Below are 25,128 nucleotides of genomic sequence, written 5' to 3'. Positions count from 1 at the left end.
GGTTGGGTTAGGTTAGGTTTGGTTAGGTTAGGTTTGGTTAGGTTAGGTTGCGGTTAGGTTAGGTTGGGTTAGGTTAGGTTAGGTTTGGTTGGGTTAGGTTAGGTTAGGTTAGGTTTGGTTTGGTTAGGTTAGGTTGGGTTAGGTTAGGTTAGGTTAGGTTAGGTTTGGTTAGGTTAGGTTGGGTTAGGTTAGGTTGGGTTAGGTTAGGTTTGGCTTGGTTAGGTTAGGTTGGGTTAGGTTAGGTTGGGTTAGCTTAGGTTCAGTTAGGTTAGGTTTGGTTGGGTTAGGTTAAGTTAGGTTAGGTTAGGTTTGGTTAGGTTAGGTTAGATTTGGTAAGGTTAGGTTGGGTTAGGTTAGGTTAGGTTAAGTTAGGTTAGGTTTGGTTGGGTTAGGTTAGGTTAAGTTAGGTTAGGTTTGGTTGGGTTAGGTTAGGTTAGGTTAGGTTTGGTAAGGTTAGGTTGGGTTAGGTTAGGTTTGGTAAGGTTAGGTTGGGTTAGGTTAGGTTTGGTACGGTTAGGTTGGGTTAGGTTAGGTTGGGTTAGGTTAGGTTGGGTTAGGTAAGGTTAGGTTGGGTTGAGTAAGTTGTTTCGCCTACCATTGCATGGGTCCCTTCTCCATAGGCATAATATATACCTGTCTCTGTTGCTTAAACCAGGTTGATATTTGGTATAAACCTTGGTAATAGATACCGACAAGTTAGTTTAGAAAGATACCTGAGAACACCAGCACATATTTATCAGAAAACGTTTCGGTCCTGGGACCTTGATCACGTACAACACGTAGAGTGGGGTGTGGTCAAGTTTCCAGGACTGAAACGTTGTCTGATAAATATGTGCTGGTGTTGGCTCACCTGTCTAAACCTAATAGGTCATTGATAAGCTCAAACCAGGGCCACTAAACTTAATTTTAAACTGCAAAAAATAACAGTTAGTTATAGATTAGCTACCCAGGTATCTCTCTTCAAGGGTATAATAATAATAATAATAATAATAATAATAATAATAATAATAATAATAATAATCTTTATTTGTACACGTACATGTACAAGGTATACAGACCATAGCTGACATCAGTGACATACTACTATATAGAAAGTCCCTTGTTATGATGAGCATTTCCCGCAAATTAGGTCAGTTTTGTCCCCAGGATGCGACCCACACCAGTCCACTAACACCTAGTTACCTAACTTACTAATAGGTGAACAGGGACAGCAGGTGTCTTAAGGAAACACGCCCATTGTTTCCACCTTTTCCGGGGATCGAACCACGGACACTCAGAGTGTGATGCGAGATTGTTGCCTACCAGGCCGAGTGAACTGGATATGTGAGACAGTTATGGGTATCATTATTGTGGAAACGTTTCGCTAACCAGTAACGTCATCAGTCCAATACAGAGAAGAAAGTTTGAAGACGAAGAAGAGTTTGAGGTAATCATTCCCTTAGCCTGGAGTCTACCTTACTGTAGGAGCCATCACACAGTATGTAAAATCAACTGTACACTCAGTGTGAACCGGGTATGCAGATAAATGGTTCAGAGAACCGACAATCTCCTGATCTTCACCATAAAGATAACCTGGTGTTACACAAGTGTCTAGTTTGTTGACCAGGTGATGGCCTGGTCGCCTGTTAGGTGGTCCTGGCTATAAGGTGAGGTGCGGCTCTCAGGTGTTCACACGGCGAAGCTCACACTTACCATCTATTTCAGTGTCTTTTTGACAAGTTGTAATTTTGTTACGTAAAAGGACACAAGTGCAACTAATGCGATATTTTATTGTGGCAACGTTTCGCTCTCCAGGAGCTTTGTCAAGCCGTTACAAAGAGTACAGTGACACAGAGAGTATATCTACGTTTTAGCGGTACAAAACATATAATTATTGTAGATAGTACTAGTAGATGTAGCGATTATGGTAATAATAGTATACTAGTAATACTAGCAGCTATGTGATAGCGGGGATTATTGTTTTGACCAGAATACACTATCGTATTAGTTGAACTTGTGTTCGTTTAACTAGCATATTGTCGGTAATTCTACCAACATCACCCCTCCAGGTAGGGTCCTTGACGGTGGTGAGGGGCTCTTGATCTAGGGAATTGGATCTCTGCTCTGGTTCCCTGAATTGAGCCTGAATACCTTCCTTTCCCCCATGCGCTGTATAATTCTACGGATTTAGCTCTCCCCATAATTATAATAATACTCTCCCAACGTCATTAGAAGTTTATATTTGTTAAGGAACACGTAAGTGTGGATTCAATCATTTTTTTCCTTTCTAACTTCATTTTGATCTGTGTCATCCAGACGCCGACTCCAGAACACAAAACTGGATTATAGTTACAAAGGGATAAATCCACTTAAGTTATAGTCCCGTTTAGCTTTGCTTATCTCTCTTTTAAATTGCCTCTTAATGTGTGCGTATTGACCTGCTAGATGGTTCTAACCTCTTTTGATCCGCCTGAAAATTTCATTTTTCTGCCCTAGGCGATGTTTGAGATTATTGAGATCGAATAAAAATGATCCATTTGGATCATTTCTGTTCTCCCTCAATTCCTAACCAAATTTCAGCGTGTCAGCGAGACGTTGGTGGCCAGATGTAATTCTGATATTCACCCTATGAGCATTTATTCCAGCACCTCACCTTCTTTTAGCCAGGATCTTCTAACAGTGGACCATTTATCAAGAGAAAACAATTATTTTTCACGTGACTTTACGTACGGCTTCCGGTGTCTCTTATAACGACATAATACCCATTGTCATCACTCTATACAATGGTGAGGATGTGTTCTTACTATACTGTGTACAGTGTACTTTGTATCTTCAGAAGAGGACCTTAGAGGTATATATATATATATATATATATATATATATATATATATATATATATATATATATATATATATATATATATATATATATATATATATGTCGTGCCGAATATGTAAAACTGGTCAATTAGCAAGAACACATTTAATATTAAGTCCTTTCTAAAAATTTCTCATGTACGTTTCAAGAGATATTTTTTTCATTAATGTTAATGTAAAAAATTTTAATTTTGCACCAAAAGAATCTTAGAAAACTTACCTAACCTTATTATAACAATAATAATTTATTTTAGCCTAACCCAACTAAATATATTTTAGATTTGTTTACAATAATTTAATACTAAACAAACACAGTGAAATATATTTTTTTCGTTAGGTTTAGAATGATTTTGGCGAAATTATTGCATATACAAATTTTCACTTGTCCTATATGGCAAGATGAACGTTGCTATTTAAGCCAAGATCGCAAGTTCTGCCTATTCGGCACGATATATATATATATATATATATATATATATATATATATATATATATATATATATATATATATATATATATATATATATATATATATATATATATATATATATATATATGCATATATGTATATTGCATGTGTGTGTGTACGTACTTACTGGTCTGAAGGATTTTAGGTATAACTCACTTATTTTCTGTTTATTTTTTCTGGGTAAGAAGCGACGATGGCAGTGACGGAGGCCAGTGGTGAGTAACGAGGGTTAGTGAAGGGGGAAGTGGTGTGTGTGTTGCGCTCATACTTCTCTCTTACCTCTCCCTCTGACACGCTCCTTACACTCATTCTACTAATTGCTCGATCTTTTGACAGTACTCAGCATCTTGTGACAGTATTCGGCATTTTGTGGCAGTACTTAGCATCTTGTGACAGTACTCAGCATTTTGTGGCAGTACTCAGCATTTTGTGGCAGTACTCAGCATTTTGTGTGCGGTGTGGGCAGTGAGTGATATTAACTGACATACCTGGCTCACCCTTACTGGGAACATGTGCCTTGCTTGTCCAACCTGGCACTTCTCTTTCACCTGTGTTGCTGAAACTGAGCTAGGGGGGCTAGTAAGGAACTCTGGTAATTGTCACTCAGTGTCAGCATTGTGGGTTGGTGAGGTGTGAACCTCTCACTCGCTTGCTCTGGTGATTGTCACTCAATAAGTGTTAGCACTGTGGGTTGGTGAGGTGTGAACCTCTCACTCGCTCACCCTGGTGATTGTCACTCAATAAGTGTTAGCTCTGTGGGTTGGTGAGGTGTGAACCTCTCACTCGCTTGCTCTGGTGATTGTCACTCAATAAGTGTTAGCACTGTGGGTTGGTGAGGTGTGAACCTCTCACTCGCTCACCCTGGTGATTGTCACTCAATAAGTGTTAGCACTGTGGGTTGGTGAGGTGTGAACCTCTCACTCGCTCGCCCTGGTGATTGTCACTCAATAAGTGTCAGCACTGTGGCTTGGTGAGGTGTGAACCTCTCACTCGCTCGCCCATCTCCACATAAGATGTATTTTATATATGCATCAAGACGCCTTTTGGCTTCACTTACTGGCATTTTCTTCCTTCCTCGAGAGATTCGGCATGCTGTTGCTGATGCTGACAGCTTTGCCTCATTCAGCTACCTGTCTGCTGAGAGCCGACAAGTCCCTAGATGGGACCGCCTGGGTGTGGGTTCCTGGTTGGGGAGGGTCCCAGGCTAGGAGGGTTCTTGGGTATTGGTTTATAGCTGGGATCATTTTTGTGTTTGTTAGTGCCGCTTCTCAAACACAGTTGTTCCTGTAGAACAAGCCACATGGGGATGGAAATCTTTAGCTCTAGATCTTTCGCACTCTCGTGCGTCGTCAGGAGCTATGCAGTGTTGCAAGACAGTAAAAGATAGAAGGGGAAATTCTCTGAGGCAAGACAGAAGGTATCAGTGGAAGTCCATGTCACATGGGCTCCCGTTGATACCCACTGCCTTGCCTCAGATAATTTTCCCCTCCTATCTGTTGCTGTATTGCAACATTACATAGCTCCTGACGACGCACGAGAGTGCGAAAGATCTAGAACTAAAGATCTGTATCTCCAGGTGCTTGTTTTGCACTGTTAAGATCGCCTGTTTGCGATTTGCATTACGCAGTTGTCCCTGTGTGGGTGTTAATATTAGGTCTTCAAGACTGTGTGTTCTCTTGAAGATGTCACAGACTTACCTGCTACTACTAACATGCCAGAGACTTACCTGCTGCTACTAACATGCCAGAGACTTACCTGCTGCTACTAACATGCCAGAGACTTACCTGCTGCTACTAACATGCCAGAGACTTACCTGCTGCTACTAACATGCCAGAGACTTACCTGCTGCTACTAACATGCCAGAGACTTACCTGCTGCTACTAACATGCCAGAGACTTACCTGCTGCTACTAACATGCCAGAGACTTACCTGCTGCTACTAACATGCCAGAGACTTACCTGCTGCTACTAACATGCCAGAGACTTACCTGCTGCTACTAACATGCCAGAGACTTACCTGCTGCTACTAACATGCCAGAGACTTACCTGCTGCTACTAACATGCCAGAGACTTACCTGCTGCTACTAACATGCCAGAGACTTACCTGCTGCTACTAACATGCCAGAGACTTACCTGCTGCTACTAACATGCCAGAGACTTACCTGCTGCTACTAACATGCCAGAGACTTACCTGCTGCTACTAACATGCCAGAGACTTACCTGCTGCTACTAACATGCCAGAGACTTACCTGCTGCTACTAACATGCCAGAGACTTACCTGCTGCTACTAACATGCCAGAGACTTACCTGCTGCTACTAACATGCCAGAGACTTACCTGCTGCTACTAACATGCCAGAGACTTGCCTGCTGCTACTAACATCCCAGAGACTTACCTGCTGCTACTAACATGCCAGAGACTTACCTGCTGCTACTAACATGCCAGAGACTTACCTGCTGCTACTAACATGCCAGAGACTTGCCTGCTGCTACTAACATGCCAGAGACTTACCTGCTGCTACTAACATGCCAGAGACTTACCTGCTCATACTGGCGTAATTTATGTACATAACGACATTCGAGCCTAGATAAGGCAAGAGCTTCAACGTCTCACAGTTCATGAAACTCTTGTAAAGCTTCCTTATTCATAAGAGCTCATATAATCGCTCGTTAAATGCCTGCAGGTCTTGAGAGCACTGCCGATTGCCAAAGCTCTTGAATTCCCTGAAGATTCGTAATCTACAGCTTCGAGGTCTCCGGAGCTCATGAAGACTAGAGAGATTCTGATGTTGAGAGCCTTTGATATAGTTATCCTTACTGAACTTTGGATAGGACCCCAATGGAAATAAGTCACGTTATCTGACTTTTTTGGGTTATCCCATGTTCTCAAAATATGCTGCTGTGTATGACAACCTATGTAACTGTATTTGCATATACCTGAATGAACTTAATATATACAGAAAGATATATAGAGAGTCAGGATGCTTGGAATATCGCCAGAAAGCTGCACGTCACTCCAGAAATTACGAGAAGATAATCACTTCACGGTTTTCAGTAAATTTAGGTCTTCCAACCTCTAGGATTCTCAAAAATTATAGGAATGGTTAATGGTTGGTTAATGGGGATCATTAAGGCTCCGCAGTGACCTCTTGACCACCAGACAAGAATACTGTAATACCTAAAATAGGGATTAAAGTATACTCCCAGTGTATATACGTTGAGAGAAATATACCTCTTAGGGTATATATCCTGGGATGCTCATAAAAGAAAACAGTCACAACACCGTGACTGGAACAATACACAAATAACCCGCTCACAGGAGAGAGGAGCTTACCACGACGTTTTGGTCCCACTTGGATCGTTTACTGAAGGCAATAGAAAGATAACTTGAGGATGTACACGTCTCAGAAACGTGTGGTATCCGACGAACTTCTTCAAAGTCAAAATCTTCATTTTAGAGTTTCCGATTTTGAAAACTTGATGAGGCGCGTGAGTTTCCATGTCTCCTAATATCATGTTTATTTTTTCCACTATAATCTACCTTGTCCATAATTACTATCACATTTACTGTGTCGGTTTCGTAAGGTGAAGTCCAGGATCTTGACTTAATTCGTGGTATAACTTAACATACCATGAATTAAGTAAAGATCCTGGAAACAGACAAAGCAAATGTGATAGTAATTATGGATAGGGTAGATTATAGTGGAAAAGTATATTATTAGACGAGAGGGGGACTGACGTGCCCCTTAAAACTTATGGAAATTCGTCATACCAAACTTCAGTAACTTCTGGACTCTCAAGAGGTGAAGTTTCACGAATTGCTGGAAATTCAAGACTCGAAGTTGAAGATCTTTGAGAAATTCATGATCTGCAAGGTTAAGAACTTTAGTTTCAGTATCTGAAGCCTTGAAGTTTGTTGTTGAGCCATTAAGGAACTTCAAGACTTGGGGAATCCTGCAGACTAGCAGTTGAAGCTACGCTGGCGAGCATTACAGTTTGAAGAGTCTCCAGATCTACTTGGCTCTTTGAAGCTTAAAGACACTATAGATATACATGGGTTGTTGAAGCTTGGGGGACTCTAGATATATATGGCTTGTGGAAGCTTGAAGAGACTAGATATATATGGCTTGTGGAAGCTTGAAGAGACTAGATATATATGGCTTGTGGAAGCTTGAAGAGACAAGATATATATGGCTTGTGGAAGCTTGAAGAGACTAGATATATATGGCTTGTGGAAGCTTGAAGAGACTAGATATATATGGCTTGTGGAAGCTTGAAGAGACTAGATATATATGGCTTGTGGAAGCTTGAAGAGACTAGATATATATGGCTTGTGGAAGCTTGAAGAGACTAGATATATATGGCTTGTGGAAGCTTGAAGAGACTAGATATATATGGCTTGTGGAAGCTTGAAGAGACTAGATATATATGGCTTGTGGAAGCTTGAAGAGACTGTAGATATATATATGGCTTGTGGAAGCTTGAAGAGACTAGATATATATGGCTTGTGGAAGCTTGAAGAGACTAGATATATATGGCTTGTGGAAGCTTGAAGAGACTGTAGATATATATGGCTTGTGGAAGCTTGAAGAGACTAGATATATATGGCTTGTGGAAGCTTGAAGAGACTAGATATATATGGCTTGTGGAAGCTTGAAGAGACTGTATATACACGTGGCATTTTAACGCTTAAAAAGACTTCAGAATCACTTGACTTTGTGAAGTTGAGAGTTGAGAGTCACTCAGCTTTCTGAAGCTTGGAGAGAGAGAGAGAGGGAAGTCACTTGGGTTAAAGTTCAACACCGATAGATCAGTGAACAGACACACGCACACACCGGTATGCAGGACCAACCTTCCATAAGAAGAACAAGTGACAAGACTGATACTTCCTCAGAGTCTTGAAACACGTCTCTAATTGGAGTGTAAAGATGAGGTAGTCTTGGGTGCCTCAGTGCATAGGAGAGTGCCTAAGAGGGGTGGGTTCTGGTGAGAGTTGGTTACAAGCATAGCTTGGTGCCATCACTTGGTGACTTGTGCCATCACTTGGTGACTTGTGCCATCACTTGGTGACTTGTGCCATCACTTGGTGACTTGTGCCATCACTTGGTGACTTGCTTCCCCCTACTACTGGAGAACTCTGCCAGCCTCTCGATAGTAATACTAACAATTCCAATTCCATGTCTTCCTCCTCATACCGTTTTTATTAGCATTTTGCAGACTTGTTTTATTTATCGTTTGTGTCTTGTTTATATAAATATTTATTCCATTTATTATCTGCATGGTCTTTATTGTTTTTTATTGATATTTTTTCGTTATTGCACTGACTATTCCTTCTCTTTTTATTCCACTCATGCATTATGGTTACGATATTACTATTTATTTAATTTGTAAGATTATATATATATATATATATATATATATATATATATATATATATATATATATATATATATATATATACTGCACATGGTGTTTGGTGCCTTATCCTACCCTACTTTAGTGGGACTTATCCTGACTCATCCTTCATTACCTGACGGACAGTGTCACTAAGACTGGTATCCGTTACGGACAGTGTCACTAAGACTGGTATCCATGACGGACAGTTTCACTAAGACTGGTATCCGTTACGGACAGTGTCACTAAGACTGGTATCCGTTACGGACAGTGTCACTAAGACTGGTATCCGTGGCGGACAGTGTCACTAAGACTGGTATCCGTTACGGACAGTGTCACTAAGACTGGTATCCGTGGCGGACAGTGTCACTAAGACTGGTATCCGTGGCGGACAGTGTCACTAAGACTGGTATCCATGACGGACAGTTTCACTAAGACTGGTATCCGTTACGGACAGTGTCACTAAGACTGGTATCCATGACGGACAGTTTCACTAAGACTGGTATCCGTTACGGACAGTGTCACTAAGACTGGTATCCATGACGGACAGTTTCACTAAGACTGGTATCCGTTACGGACAGTGTCACTAAGACTGGTATCCGTTACGGACAGTGTCACTAAGACTGGTATCCATGACGGACAGTGTCACTAAGACTGGTATCCGTTACGGACAGTGTCACTAAGACTGGTATCCATGACGGACAGTTTCACTAAGACTGGTATCCGTTACGGACAGTGTCACTAAGACTGGTATCCATGACGGACAGTTTCACTAAGACTGGTATCCGTTACGGACAGTGTCACTAAGACTGGTATCCGTTACGGACAGTGTCACTAAGACTGGTATCCATGACGGACAGTGTCACTAAGACTGGTATCCGTTACGGACAGTGTCACTAAGACTGGTATCCATGACGGACAGTGTCACTAAGACTGGTATCCATGACGGACAGTGTCACTAAGACTGGTATCCATGACGGACAGTGTCACTAAGACTGGTATCTTTGACGATCAGTGCCACTAAAACTGGTATCTTTGATAGTGTGTATGATGGTAGGTATGGTAGTCATCACATACCCACACTGTGGGTATGTGATGACTACCATCCACACTATGGGTATGTGGTGACTCCCACGAACACCGTGGGTATGTGATGACTACCATCCACACTATGGGTACGTGGTGACTACCATCCACACTGTGGGTATGTGATGACTACTACCAACACTGTGTGTATGTGATGACTACCATCCACACTATGGGTATGTGGTGACTCCCACGAACACCGTGGGTATGTGATGACTACCATCCACACTATGGGTACGTGGTGACTCCCACGAACACCGTGGGTATGTGATGACTACCATCCACACTATGGGTACGTGGTGACTACCATCCACACTGTGGGTATGTGATGACTACTACCAACACTGTGTGTATGTGATGACTACCATCCACACTATGGGTACGTGGTGACTACCACCCACACTGTGGGTATGTGATGACTACCATCCACACTATGGGTACGTGGTGACTACCACCCACACTGTGGGTATGTGATGACTACCATCCACACTATGGGTACGTGGTGACTACCACCCACACTGTGGGTATGTGGTGAACTACTACCAACACTGTGTATATAATGACTACCACACACTGTATGGGTATGTGATAACTACCACACACTATGGGTATAGGATGACTAGAACCCACACGATGGGTTATTAAGTTGTTAAGACATTCTGATGCCCTTGACAGCTGAGCCGGAAGTGGAGGAAGTTCCGGCTACCACCATGTCAACAGGAGAGAAGTTACAAGAGGAGATGATGGAGACAGCTGGCAAGCTGGCTGAAAAGATGGGCATGCCAGTGGAAGGTCTCATAGCCATCCTTGTGGGTACGTCATGTTGAGGATGTTGTGTATATGTGATGCTGAGGTTCTTGTGTGTGATGCTAGGGTTGTTCTGTGTGTGATGCTGAGGTTGTTGTGTGTGATGCTGGGGTTGTTGTGTGTGATGCTGGGGTTGTTGTGTGTGATGCTGGGGTTGTTGTGTGTGATGCTGGGGTTGTTGTGTGTGATGCTGAGGTTGTTGTGTGTGATGCTGAGGTTGTTGTGTGTGATGCTGAGGTTGTTGTGTGTGATGCTGGGGTTGTTGTGTGTGTGATGCTGAGGTTGTTGTGTGTGACGCTGAGGTTGTTGTGTGTGATGCTGAGGTTGTTGTGTGTGATGCTGAGGTTGTTGTGTGTGATGCTGGGGTTGTTGTGTGTGATGCTGAGGTTGTTGTGTGTGATGCTGGGGTTGTTGTGTGTGATGCTGAGGTTGTTGTGTGTGATGCTGAGGTTGTTGTGTGTGATGCTGAGGTTGTTGTGTGTGATGCTGAGGTTGTTGTGTGTGTGATGCTGGGGTTGTTGTGTGTGATGCTGAGGTTGTTGTGTGTGATGCTGAGGTTGTTGTGTGTGATGCTGAGGTTGTTGTGTGTGATGCTGAGGTTGTTGTGTGTGATGCTGAGGTTGTTGTGTGTGTGATGCTGGAGTTGTGTGTGATGCTGGGGTTGTTGTGTGTGTGATGCTGGGGTTGTTGTGTGTAATGCTGGGGTTGTTGTGTGTGTGATGCTGAGGTTGTTGTGTGTGACGCTGAGGTTGTTGTGTGTGATGCTGAGGTTGTTGTGTGTGATGCTGAGGTTGTTGTGTGTGATGCTGGGGTTGTTGTGTGTGATGCTGAGGTTGTTGTGTGTGATGCTGGGGTTGTTGTGTGTGATGCTGAGGTTGTTGTGTGTGATGCTGAGGTTGTTTTGTGTGATGCTGAGGTTGTTGTGTGTGATGCTGAGGTTGTTGTGTGTGATGCTGAGGTTGTTGTGTGTGATGCTGGGGTTGTTGTGTGTGATGCTGAGGTTGTTGTGTGTGATGCTGAGGTTGTTGTGTGTGATGCTGAGGTTGTTGTGTGTGATGCTGAGGTTGTTGTGTGTGATGCTGAGGTTGTTGTGTGTGTGATGCTGGGGTTGTTGTGTGTGATGCTGAGGTTGTTGTGTGTGATGCTGAGGTTGTTGTGTGTGATGCTGAGGTTGTTGTGTGTGATGCTGGGGTTGTTGTGTGTGATGCTGGGGTTGTTGTGTGTGTGATGCTGAGGTTGTTGTGTGTGATGCTGAGGTTGTTGTGTGTGATGCTGGGGTTGTTGTGTGTGATGCTGAGGTTGTTGTGTGTGATGCTGAGGTTGTTGTGTGTGATGCTGAGGTTGTTGTGTGTGATGCTGAGGTTGTTGTGTGTGATGCTGGGGTTGTGTGTGATGCTGAGGTTGTTGTGTGTGATGCTGGGGTTGTTGTGTGTGATGCTGAGGTTGTTGTGTGTGATGCTGAGGTTGTTGTGTGTGATGCTGAGGTTGTTGTGTGTGATGCTGAGGTTGTTGTGTGTGTGATGCTGAGGTTGTTGTGTGTGATGCTGAGGTTGTTGTGTGTGTGATGCTGGGGTTGTTGTGTGTGATGCTGAGGTTGTTGTGTGTGATGCTGAGGTTGTTGTGTGTGATGCTGAGGTTGTTGTGTGTGATGCTGAGGTTGTTGTGTGTGATGCTGGGGTTGTTGTGTGTGTGATGCTGAGGTTGTTGTGTGTGATGCTGAGGTTGTTGTGTGTGATGCTGAGGTTGTTGTGTGTGATGCTGAGGTTGTTGTGTGTGATGCTGAGGTTGTTGTGTGTGTTGCTGAGGTTGTTGTGTGTGTGATGCTGAGGTTGTTGTGTGTGATGCTGAGGTTGTTGTGTGTGATGCTGAGGTTGTTGTGTGTGATGCTGAGGTTGTTGTGTGTGTGATGCTGGGGTTGTTGTGTGTGTGATGCTGAGGTTGTTGTGTGTGTGATGCTGAGGTTGTTGTGTGTGATGCTGAGGTTGTTGTGTGTGATGCTGAGGTTGTTGTGTGATGCTGAGGTTGTTGTGTGTGTGATGCTGAGGTTGTTGTGTGTGTGATGCTGAGGTTGTTGTGTGTGATGCTGAGGTTGTTGTGTGTGTGATGCTGAGGTTGTTGTGTGTGTGATGCTGAGGTTGTTGTGTGTGTGATGCTGAGGTTGTTGTGTGTGTGATGCTGAGGTTGTTGTGTGTGTGATGCTGAGGTTGTTGTGTGTGTGATGCTGAGGTTGTTGTGTGATGCTGAGGTTGTGTGTGATGCTGAGGTTGTTGTGTGTGATGCTGAGGTTGTTGTGTGTGATGCTGAGGTTGTTGTGTGTGATGCTGAGGTTGTTGTGTGTGATGCTGGGGTTGTGTGTGATGCTGAGGTTGTTGTGTGTGATGCTGGGGTTGTTGTGTGTGATGCTGAGGTTGTGTGTGATGCTGAGGTTGTTGTGTGTGATGCTGAGGTTGTTGTGTGTGATGCTGAGGTTGTTGTGTGTGTGATGCTGAGGTTGTTGTGTGTGATGCTGAGGTTGTTGTGTGTGTGATGCTGGGGTTGTTGTGTGTGATGCTGAGGTTGTTGTGTGTGATGCTGAGGTTGTTGTGTGTGATGCTGAGGTTGTTGTGTGTGATGCTGGGGTTGTTGTGTGTGATGCTGGGGTTGTTGTGTGTGTGATGCTGAGGTTGTTGTGTGTGATGCTGAGGTTGTTGTGTGTGATGCTGAGGTTGTTGTGTGTGATGCTGAGGTTGTTGTGTGTGATGCTGAGGTTGTTGTGTGTGATGCTGAGGTTGTTGTGTGTGTGATGCTGGGGTTGTTGTGTGTGTGATGCTGAGGTTGTTGTGTGTGTGATGCTGAGGTTGTTGTGTGTGATGCTGAGGTTGTTGTGTGTGATGCTGAGGTTGTTGAGTGATGCTGAGGTTGTTGTGTGTGTGATGCTGAGGTTGTTGTGTGTGTGATGCTGAGGTTGTTGTGTGTGATGCTGAGGTTGTTGTGTGTGTGATGCTGAGGTTGTTGTGTGTGTGATGCTGAGGTTGTTGTGTGTGTGATGCTGAGGTTGTTGTGTGTGTGATGCTGAGGTTGTTGTGTGTGTGATGCTGAGGTTGTTGTGTGTGTGTGATGCTGAGGTTGTTGTGTGATGCTGAGGTTGTGTGTGATGCTGAGGTTGTTGTGTGTGATGCTGAGGTTGTTGTGTGTGATGCTGAGGTTGTTGTGTGTGATGCTGAGGTTGTTGTGTGTGATGGTGGGGTTCTTTTGTGTGTGATGCTGAGGTTGTTGTGTGTGATGCTGAGGTTGTTGTGTGTGTGATGCTGAGGTTGTTGTGTGTGATGCTGAGGTTGTTGTGTGTGTGATGCTGAGGTTGTTGTGTGTGATGCTGAGGTTGTTGTGTGTGTGATGCTGAGGTTGTTGTGTGTGTGATGCTGAGGTTGTTGTGTGTGTGATGCTGAGGTTGTTGTGTGATGCTGAGGTTGTGTGTGATGCTGAGGTTGTTGTGTGTGATGCTGAGGTTGTTGTGTGTGATGCTGAGGTTGTTGTGTGTGATGCTGAGGTTGTTGTGTGTGATGGTGGGGTTCTTTTGTGTGTGATGCTTAGGTTGTTGTGTGTGATGCTGAGGTTGTTGTGTGTGTGATGCTGAGGTTGTTGTGTGTGATGCTGAGGTTGTTGTGTGTGTGATGCTGAGGTTGTTGTGTGTGATGCTGGGGTTGTTGTGTGTGTGTCATGCTTATGTTGTTATGACAGGGTACTTTACCTTAAGCACTAAGTAGATGCCACTGTAGTGCCAGTTAAGCGGAGTTCTATTACTAAGCAGGTGTTCTCTGGCAGGTGTTGGCATAGTGATCCTGGCTATCTGCTTCTGCTGTATCCGGCGATGCTTTAAGAAGAGACGCACCAAGAAGGGCAAAGATGGCAAGGGAGCAGACATGAAGTCTGTACAACTACTGGGATCTGCTTACAAGGACAAGGTAGGTGTCACTACGTGTAATGGGATCTGCTTACAAGAACAGGGTAAGTGTCACTACATGTACTGGGATCTGCTTACAAGAACAAGGTAAGTGTCACTACATGTACTGGGATCTGCTTACAAGAACAAGGTAAGTGTCACTACATGTACTGGGATCTGCTTACAAGAACACGGTAAGTGTCACTACTTGTAATGGGATCTGCTTACAAGAACAAGGTAAGTGTCACTACATGTACTGGGATCTGCTTATAAGAACAAGGTAAGTGTCACTACATGTACTGGGATCTGCTTACAAGAACACGGTAAGTGTCACTACTTGTAATGGGATCTGCTTACAAGAACAAGGTAAGTGTCACTACATGTACTGGGATCTGCTTACAAGGACAAGGTAGGTGTCACTACGTGTAATGGGATCTGCTTACAAGAACAAGGTAAGTGTCACTACATGTACTGGGATCTGCTTACAAGAACAAGGTAAGTGTCACTACATGTACTGGGATCTGCTTACAAGAACACGGTAAGTGTCACTACTTGTAATGGGATCTGCTTACAAGAACAAGGTAAGTGTCACTACATGTACTGGGATCTGCTTACAAGAACAAGGTAAGTGTCACTACATGTACTGGGATCTGCTTACAAGAACAAGGTGTCACTACATGTACTGGGATCCGCTTAGAAGAACAAGGTAAGTGTCACTACTTGTAATGGGATCCGCTTACAAGAACAAGGTAAGCGTCACTACATGTACTGGGATCCGCTTACAAGAACAAAGTAAGCGTCACTACTTGTAAAGGGATCTGCTTACAAGAACAAGGTAAGCGTCACTACTTGTAATGGGATCTGCTTACAAGAACAAGGTAAGTGTCACAATTTGTATTGGCTTACTAGTTTCAACACATCATCTAAGGGTTTGAACGGCTCACGTCCACTGTGTTGTTTACAGTCGTGTCATCTCGATTCTCTAACTCATTCAAATTCAAAGTTTATTCTCTATAAGGATTACAATGCTGAGTTTACAGAATTTGGTTATTGTGTGGTTTACATGTAGTAAAATAATAATTACAGAGTGTACCACTAGAACACCTAGCATGGCTAGGCATTTCGGGCAGACTTAAATTAAATCTTAAGTTTAAAATATTACAAAATTATGAGGTAAGTTGGCATTATGGCTAAGTGACTAAATACTAGTTTGTGAGTTTAGCAATGTGAATGCTTTTGTTTTGGCACTATACATAGTTTCAGTATTGGAGTATCACAGGCCAACTTATGATTAGTTAAGATTCATTATTTTGAGATTGAGATTGATATTTTTTTATGGTCAAATGGGTGAGTGAGTGTAAGTGTTAACCACCAGGTGGTATTCGTGTAGTTAGTTGATGGGGTGTATCAGGGAGATAAGATGTTTTCTGATGGTAGTTTTGAAGGTGATGAATGTGTCTGCAGTTTTAGAATTTTCAGGTAGGGTGTTCCAGATTTTAGGGCCTTTGACATACATTGAATTTTTCTAAAGGTTTAGTCGGACACGGGGAATGTCATAGAGATGTTTGTGTCTGGTGTTGTGCCTGTGGGTTCTGTCGCAACTATCAAGAAATCGCTTTAGGTCAAGGTTAATATTGGAATTTAAGGTCCTGTAGATGTAGATTGCACAGTAGTAAGTGTGGATGTTCTGAACAGGGAGTAAGTTTAGATCTATGAAGAGTGGGGGGGGGGGTGTTGCCAGGGATGGGATTTAGTGATTATTCTTACTGCGGCTTTTTGTTGGGTTATTATTGGCTTTAGGTGTGTTGCTGCAGTTGAACCCCAAGCACAGATAGCATAGGTGAGGTATGGATATATAAGATATATAAGTGTGAGAAGGGCAGTTTGCGGCACGTAGTATCGTATCTTGGAGAGGATCCCAACCGTTTTGGATACTTTTTTGGTTATGTGTTGGATATGGGTGCTGAAGTTCAGGTTGTTGTCGAGGTATAGGCCTAGGAATTTGCCCTCATTATGCCTGGCAATTAGAGTGTTGTCGATCTTAATGTTAATTTGTGCATCTCCTGCTCTGCTACCAAACATAATGAAGTAGGTTTTGTCAGTTTTAAGCGTAAGTTTATTGGCTATCATGGTGTTGAGGGTGGCAAGATTAGGGTGAGAGATGACATAAGTCGTGTCGTCAGCAAAGAGAATGGGGTTCAGGTGTTGAGATACGTTTGGAAGATCATTGATGTATATGAGGAAGAGCAGGGGACCAAGGACACTTCCCTGCGGAACTCCAGTATCAAGTGGCTGTGTTGTTGATGCTGTGTCTTTAATGGTGACATACTGATACCTATTAGTAAGGTAAGATTTGAAATATGCAAGCGCATGGCCTCTTATACCATAATGGTCAAGTTTGTGGAGTAGGATGTCGTGGTCTACTGTGTCAAAAGCTTTTCTTAGGTCAATAAAAATTCCTAGTGGATATTCCTTATTTTCCAATGCTGTGTAAAGCAGATCTAGCATTTTTATGATTGCATCATTAGTGCTTTTATTTTTCCTGAATCCAAATTGGCAGGGGTTGAGTATGTTTTGTGCCGTTATAAATGAATATAGTCTCCTGTGCACGAGTTTCTCAAAGATTTTGGATAGCAATGGTAAGTTTGATATTGGCCTATAGTTGTTTAAATCTGTAGGGTCACCACCTTTATGTATTGGTGTAACCCTTGCCGTCTTGAGTAGTTTCGGGAAGGTGCTAGTTTCTAGTGACTTGTTAAAAAGTAATGAGATAACATGCGAGAGAACATGGGCCGCTCTCTTGTACAATAATGGTGGGACATGAGACAGATTCCCTGAGTTATTTTTAAGTGACTTTATAATCTCGGTGACTTCCATGGGCTCAGTTGGAGAAAGATAGAAGGAATTTGGGAAATTCCCATCTAGGTAGTCCCCGGCATGGGCATTGGTATGTGGGATTTTATTGGCGAGATTAGAACCTATGGTTGAGAATAAGTCGTTTATCTTGTTAGCTGTGTCAGTGGGATGCAGTGGTGTTTCATTAGGTTTAGTTAGGGCAATATTCTTGTTTTTTTTCAGTTTGTGGGTCCCTAGAATCTGAGAGAATGTTTTCCAGGTCTTTTTTATATCTCCTCTTGTGTCAGTGAATCTACTGGAGTAGTATAGTTGTTTGGCTTTCAATGGATTTCAGAATGGTGCTGGTTAGCCATGGGCAACCAAGCCGTTTGTTTGTGATCTGTTTCGTTTTTATAGGACAATGTTTGTTGTATAGTCTAAGTAATTTGTTAAGAAAAATGTCTGTCCAGTCATCAATACCATTGGCCTCGGAGAATTCTGTAGGCCAGTCAACAGTCTCTAGGTCAGCTGTGAACTTCCTTATTGAGGCCTCGTCATGGAGTCTAAATGAGACTTTGTTGTATTCAAGTGGTGGTTTACTAATGTTTGTTAAGAGGAAGGTTGGATAGTGGTCTGTAGTGCTATCTGTGATTATCCCTGATTTAAGGGGGGCTAGTATATTGGTCCATATGTGGTCTCTTATGGTTGCACTTGTTTCAGTGAGCCTGGTTGGTTTAGTTATTGTTGGTATGAGAAGTGTGTTGTTCATATTGTTGATGAAATCAGTTACAGGCTGATCATCTAGTAAGCCAAGGTTGATGTTGAAGTCTCCAGCTAAGAGAAGGTGGTGCTTATTCATTTGTCTGTTTGTTATTAGTGCCTTTAGTTTCTCACTGAAATTTGGGATGTTTGTGTGGGGTATCCGGTAAATGGCACCGATTGTTATAGGCGTCTTAAGGTTTTTTACAGTAAAATTAGCAAAAATGTATTCTCCATATTCATTACTAAAGCAAGTGGTGCTAATACAAGATAGTTGGTTAGAGTAATAGACTGCAGTACCACCCCCAACTTGGTTTGGTCTGCAGTTGTGGATTGCTGTGTATCCTGGTAGAGGGTAGATATCTATTGTGTCCTGCTTAATTAAGCCAGGTCTCAGTAAGAATAATGCAGGAGAAGGGTGTCTTTAGTGATTCAAGGAGTGCTAGGAGGTCATCATAGTGTTTGATTAAGGACCTGATGTTGTAGTTAAGTACTGATAGACTTTTAGCATTGTTTAGGATAGTGGTGGCTTGTGATGCTGTGTAATAAAGGCAGTTACTTTCCAATAGGTTTTGATTGGGTGTCAGATTATGGAGGTTTAGATCAGGGTCAACGTGATCAATCATCTTCTAGGTTTAAATTATGGTTATTTATATCCTGAGTTGTGTGTTGAGTTCTAGTACTGATATCTGTAGTGGTAGGAAGTTTGGACAAGTATATAGCTAGAGTATTTTGGTCATGTAGAGTATAGTCACTACTACACATAATGAAGTTGATGTTGTCTGTGTGTTGTGCTGGAATGAACTAAAGTACAACTAGGTATAAACTAATAATATAAAAATACAAATTAAAAATAGCACCAGACTCTCACTAGTAATTGCACTAAGGTCTAATATAATGACTTTGGTATAGTCTATGTATTGAGCTAGAATGAGCTATAGTACAACTGAGTTTAATCTAATAATATAAAAAAGGCACAAGACTCTTAATTGTAATTGCACTAAGGTCTTATATAAGTTGTTTACAAGAATTAGAGTATAACTAGATTTAAATTGACAACATAAAATATGCAAGTTAAGGTAGCAAAGTAATAAAAAAAAAGTAGAAAAAAAAATATATGAGGAAGTTGGTACTAGTTAGCAAAAGATAGTTAAGGGCCTTGAACAATAATATAATTGAAATATACACTAATTGCACACACAATATAGTCACTAAGATATGAAAACAATCTTAGAGTAGGAATTATAATATAAACTTATAATATAAAAATACAAATTGAAATGGTACTTGCAATTGCACTAGGGTCTGATATATGTTGTTAACAAGATCAAGAATATAACTAGATTTAAATTGACAAAATAAAATTCACAAATTAAAGTACCAAAAGAATAATAAGTAAAAAATAACAATGGCAATGTCTTGGTAAGTAAATGTTGTTAATATTCAGTTTAGCTACTGATAATTTGTATTGTATTTTTTAACATTGAATTGGTTTATAAAATTGAGACATTTGTATTTTTGGCCTGTTTGGGTTTTTTTTTACTCAAAATAAATGGAACTAACCTAGCATAGATTTTGAAGATTTAGACCTGGAGTCGATATAATCAGTCCATCAAGACTGATGGACTGATTACCTCAACCTCGTCCAGATCTTCACTACTCTTCCTTGTACTGGACTAATGAAGGCTCTATGTGGCGAAACATGTCTCCTTTTCCATATTTAGTAGTGTTTGTCCACATTATCTTAAACCAATTTGTCGGTATTAATTACCATGATTTATACAGATTATTTTTGTGTGTATTTCTCGGTGTATGGGCCAGGCTGACATGGAGGAGCTGACAGAGAACGCTGAGGACATGGCTGAGGAAGGAGAGAGTAAGAAAAGCGAAGAAAAACTAGGACGTCTTAATTTCAAGGTAGGAGATTCGATTTTGTTTTTGGATTTTGCCACCTAAGTTGCTAGTTTATTGTACAACACACGTCCATCCTGTGGATGGTACCGCAAGAGTATATGGATACACAAAATGCATAGGAACTATGCCCCAGAAGGGTTAACAGGTGTACATCTGGATTTATATCTACAATTCACACATTTAGGAAATTTGCTTAATATATTTTGTATCTTATTTTCATTAATATCTTGATGTGTCACATAGGTTATTATACTATCTATATATTCCTCAGTAAGTGGACAATTAAGCACTCTTCCCTGGTCCCAGGATTAACGCTTCCCTGACCCCAGACCTTCTATCACCACCACGGCTTTAACATTTCCCCTTGAAATTAAGACTAGTTATCCTCAGCATCATATTTTGCATTATACAAAACTGCAGCTATACCTCCATGTATATTTTCAGTAACTCTTGTGTATATTCGTTGTCTTGCAGCTGGAATACGACTTCAATTCTAACAGTCTCAGCGTGACAGCGATCCAGTGTGAGGAACTACCAGCGCTGGACATGGGTGGTACCAGTGATCCTTATGTCAAGGTTGGTGATGTTTACCCTAGCTGCTTCTGCTGCTGTGATTCCCAGTGTCTCCTGGCACTGGACGAGTGGCATTCCTTGACACTACAACATCTGAGTGGTGACGTTGTGACTGTACAGTACTTGAGTGGTGACTGACACTACAACATCTGAGTGGTGACTGACACTACAACATCTGAGTGGTGACGTTGTGACTGTACAGTACTTGAGTGATGACTGACACTACAACATCTGAGTGGTGACTGACACTACAACATCTGAGTGGTGACTGACACTACAACATCTGAGTGGTGACGTTGTGACTGTACAGTACTTGAGTGATGACTGACACTACAACATCTGAGTGATGACTGACACTACAACATCTGAGTGGTGACTGACACTACAACATCTGAGTGGTGACTGACACTACAACATCTGAGTGGTGATTGACACTACAACATCTGAGTGGTGACGTTGTGACTGTACAGTACTTGAGTGGTGACTGACACTACAATATCTGAGTGGTGACTGACACTACAACATCTGAGTGGTGACTGACACTACAACATCTGAGTGGTGACTGACACTACAACATCTGAGTGGTGACTGACACTACAACATCTGAGTGGTGACTGACACTACAACATCTGAGTGGTGACTGACACTACAACATCTGAGTGGTGACGTTGTGACTGTACAGTACTTGAGTGGTGACTGACACTACAACATCTGAGTGATGACTGACACTACAACATCTGAGTGGTGACTGACACTACAACATCTGAGTGGTGACTGACACTACAACATCTGAGTGGTGACTGACACTACAACATCTGAGTGGTGACTGACACTACAACATCTGAGTGATGACTGACACTACAACATCTGAGTGGTGACTGACACTACAACATCTGAGTGGTGACTGACACTACAACATCTGAGTGGTGACTGACACTACAACATCTGAGTGGTGACGTTGTGACTGTACAGTACTTGAGTGGTGACTGACACTACAACATCTGAGTGATGACTGACACTACAACATCTGAGTGGTGACTGACACTACATCTGAGTGGTGACGTTGTGACTGTACAGTACTTGAGTGGTGACTGACACTACAACATCTGAGTGGTGACGCTGTGACTGTACAGTACTTGAGTGGTGACTGACACTACAACATCTGAGTGATGACTGACACTACAACATCTGAGTGGTGACGTTGTGACTGTACAGTACTTGAGTGATGACTGACACTACAACATCTGAGTGGTGACTGACACTACAACATCTGAGTGGTGACGCTGTGACTGTACAGTACTTGAGTGGTGACTGACACTACAACATCTGAGTGGTGACGTTGTGACTGTACAGTACTTGAGTGGTGACTGACACTACAACATCTGAGTGGTGACGTTGTGACTGTACAGTACTTGAGTGGTGACTGACACTACAACATCTGAGTGGTGACGTTGTGACTGTACAGTACTTGAGTGGTGACTGACACTACAACATCTGAGTGATGACTGACACTACAACATCTGAGTGGTGACTGACACTACAACATCTGAGTGGTGACTGACACTACAACATCTGAGTGGTGACTGACACTACAACATCTGAGTGGTGACGTTGTGACTGTACAGTACTTGAGTGGTGACTGACACTACAACATCTGAGTGGTGACTGACACTACAACATCTGAGTGGTGACGTTGTGACTGTACAGTACTTGAGTGATGACTGACACTACAACATCTGAGTGATGACTGACACTACAACATCTGAGTGGTGACTGACACTACAACATCTGAGTGGTGACGTTGTGACTGTACAGTACTTGAGTGATGACTGACACTACAACATCTGAGTGATGACTGACACTACAACATCTGAGTGATGACTGACACTACAACATCTGAGTGATGACTGACACTACAACATATGAGTGGTGACTGACACTACAACATCTGAGTGGTGACTGACACTACAACATCTGAGTGGTGACTGACACTACAACATCTGAGTGATGACTGACACTACAACATCTGAGTGGTGACTGACACTACAACATCTGAGTGATGACTGACACTACAACATCTGAGTGGTGACTGACACTACAACATCTGAGTGATGACTGACACTACAACATCTGAGTGGTGACGTTGTGACTGTACAGTACTTGAGTGATGACTGACACTACAACATCTGAGTGATGACTGACACTACAACATCTGAGTGGTGACTGACACTACAACATCTGAGTGGTGACGTTGTGACTGTACAGTACTTGAGTGATGACTGACACTACAACATCTGAGTGATGACTGACACTACAACATCTGAGTGATGACTGACACTACAACATCTGAGTGATGACTGACACTACAACATCTGAGTGGTGACTGACACTACAACATCTGAGTGGTGACTGACACTACAACATCTGAGTGGTGACTGACACTACAACATCTGAGTGATGACTGACACTACAACATCTGAGTGGTGACTGACACTACAACATCTGAGTGATGACTGACACTACAACATCTGAGTGGTGACTGACACTACAACATCTGAGTGATGACTGACACTACAACATCTGAGTGGTGACGTTGTGACTGTACAGTACTTGAGTGGTGACTGACACTACAACATCTGAGTGGTGACGTTGTGACTGTACAGTACTTGAGTGGTGACTGACACTACAACATCTGAGTGGTGACTGACACTACAACATCTGAGTGGTGACGTTGTGACTGTACAGTACTTGAGTGGTGACTGACACTACAACATCTGAGTGGTGACTGACACTACAACATCTGAGTGGTGACTGACACTACAGCATCTGAGTGGTGACTGACACTACAACATCTGAGTGGTGACTGACACTACAACATCTGAGTGGTGACTGACACTACAACATCTGAGTGGTGACTGACACTACAACATCTGAGTGGTGACTGACACTACAACATCTGAGTGGTGACTGACACTACATCTGAGTGGTGACTGACACTACAACTTCTGAGTGGTGACTGACACTACAACATCTGAGTGGTGACTGACACTACAACATCTGAGTGGTGACTGACACTACAACATCTGAGTGGTGACTGACACTACAACATCTGAGTGGTGACTGACACTACAACATCTGAGTGGTGACTGACACTACAACATCTGAGTGGTGACTGACACTACAATATCTGAGTGGTGACTGACACTACAACATCTGAGTGGTGACTGACACTACAACATCTGAGTGGTGACTGACACTACAACATCTGAGTGGTGACTGACACTACAACATCTGAGTGGTGACTGACACTACAACATGAGTGGTGACTGACACTACAACATCTGAGTGGTGACTGACACTACAACATCTGAGTGGTGACTGACACTACAACATCTGAGTGGTGACTGACACTACAACATCTGAGTGGTGACTGACACTACAACATCTGAGTGGTGACAATCAACGCAACAATACAACAGTTGACGCATCATCCTCCCAGACTTAAATCCGTAATGCTATCTTAAAATTACCTGTCACATTTCGAAGCCAGAACATCAAGATTAATTATAAATCACACTTGACGTAATATGTATATATATATATATGTATATTAATATGATTATTTTATTGCAGGTCTATCTATTACCAGACAAAAAAAAAAAGTTTGAAACAAAGGTTCATCGGAAGACCCTCAATCCTGTGTTCAACGAGACGTTTACTTTCAAGGTTACTGACTCGTTTGTTGTACTGTTTGTGTGTGTGTGTGTGTATGTGTGTGTGTGTGTGTGTGTGTGTGTGTGTGTGTGTGTGTGTGTGTGTGTGTGTGTGTGTGTGTGTGTGTGTGTGTGTACTCACCTAATTGTACTCACCTAATTGTGGTTGCAGGGGTCGAGACTCAGTTCCTGGCCCCGCCTCTTCTCTGATCGCTACTAGGTCCTCTCTCTCTCTGCTTCCTGAGCTTTATCATACCTCTTCTTAAAACTATGTATGGTTCCTGCCTCCACTACTTCACTTGCTAGGCTATTCCACTCCCTGACAACTCTATGACTGAAGAAATACTTCCTAACGTTCCTGTGACTCGTCTGAGTCTTCAGCTTCCAGTTGTGACACCTTGTCCCTGTGTCCCCTCTCTGGAACATTCTATCTCTGTCCACCTTGTCTATTCCCCGCAGTATCTTGTATGTCGTTATCATGTCTCCCCTGACCCTTCTGTCCTCCAGTGTCGTCAGTCCGATTTCCCTTAACCTTTCCTCGTACGACATTGCCTTGAGCTCTGGGACTAGCCTTGTTGCAAACCTTTGTACTTTCTCTAACTTCTTGACGTGCTTGACCAGGTGTGGGTTCCAGACTGGTGCTGCATACTCCAGTATGGGCCTAACATACACAGTGTACAGTGTCTTGAACGATTCCTTATTAAGGTATCAGAACGCTATTCTCAGGTTTGCCAGGCGCCCGTATGCTGCAGCAGTTATTTGGTTTATGTGTGCCTCCGGAGACGTGCTCGGTGTTATGGTCACCCC

The 25,128-nt window shown here is 42.6% G+C and overlaps 1 protein-coding gene across 7 annotated transcripts in view; it reads left to right on the top strand.

Annotated features, from left to right (window-relative positions):
* Nucleotides 1–25,128, top strand: part of Syt1 (Synaptotagmin 1) — a 158,421-nt gene that overhangs the window by 59,531 nt on the left and 73,762 nt on the right. For 4 of the 7 annotated variants that reach the window (XM_070101014.1, XM_070101012.1, XM_070101013.1 and 1 more), the window contains exons 4-9: nucleotides 3,510–3,539; nucleotides 10,477–10,614; nucleotides 14,410–14,549; nucleotides 19,943–20,038; nucleotides 20,510–20,611; nucleotides 24,242–24,334. In XM_070101014.1, coding sequence (XP_069957115.1) covers nucleotides 3,510–3,539; nucleotides 10,477–10,614; nucleotides 14,410–14,549; nucleotides 19,943–20,038; nucleotides 20,510–20,611; nucleotides 24,242–24,334 — 599 coding nt within the window. The remainder of the gene's footprint in view (nucleotides 1–3,509; nucleotides 3,540–10,476; nucleotides 10,615–14,409; nucleotides 14,550–19,942; nucleotides 20,039–20,509; nucleotides 20,612–24,241; nucleotides 24,335–25,128) is intronic. The other 3 variants (XM_070101017.1, XM_070101016.1, XM_070101018.1) reach the window with 1 other exon arrangement.

This window comes from Cherax quadricarinatus, chromosome 75 (assembly GCF_038502225.1).
Source record: "Cherax quadricarinatus isolate ZL_2023a chromosome 75, ASM3850222v1, whole genome shotgun sequence".
In the NCBI taxonomy this organism is placed as follows: domain Eukaryota; kingdom Metazoa; phylum Arthropoda; class Malacostraca; order Decapoda; family Parastacidae; genus Cherax; species Cherax quadricarinatus.
This window is presented reverse-complemented; position numbering and strand designations above follow the sequence as displayed.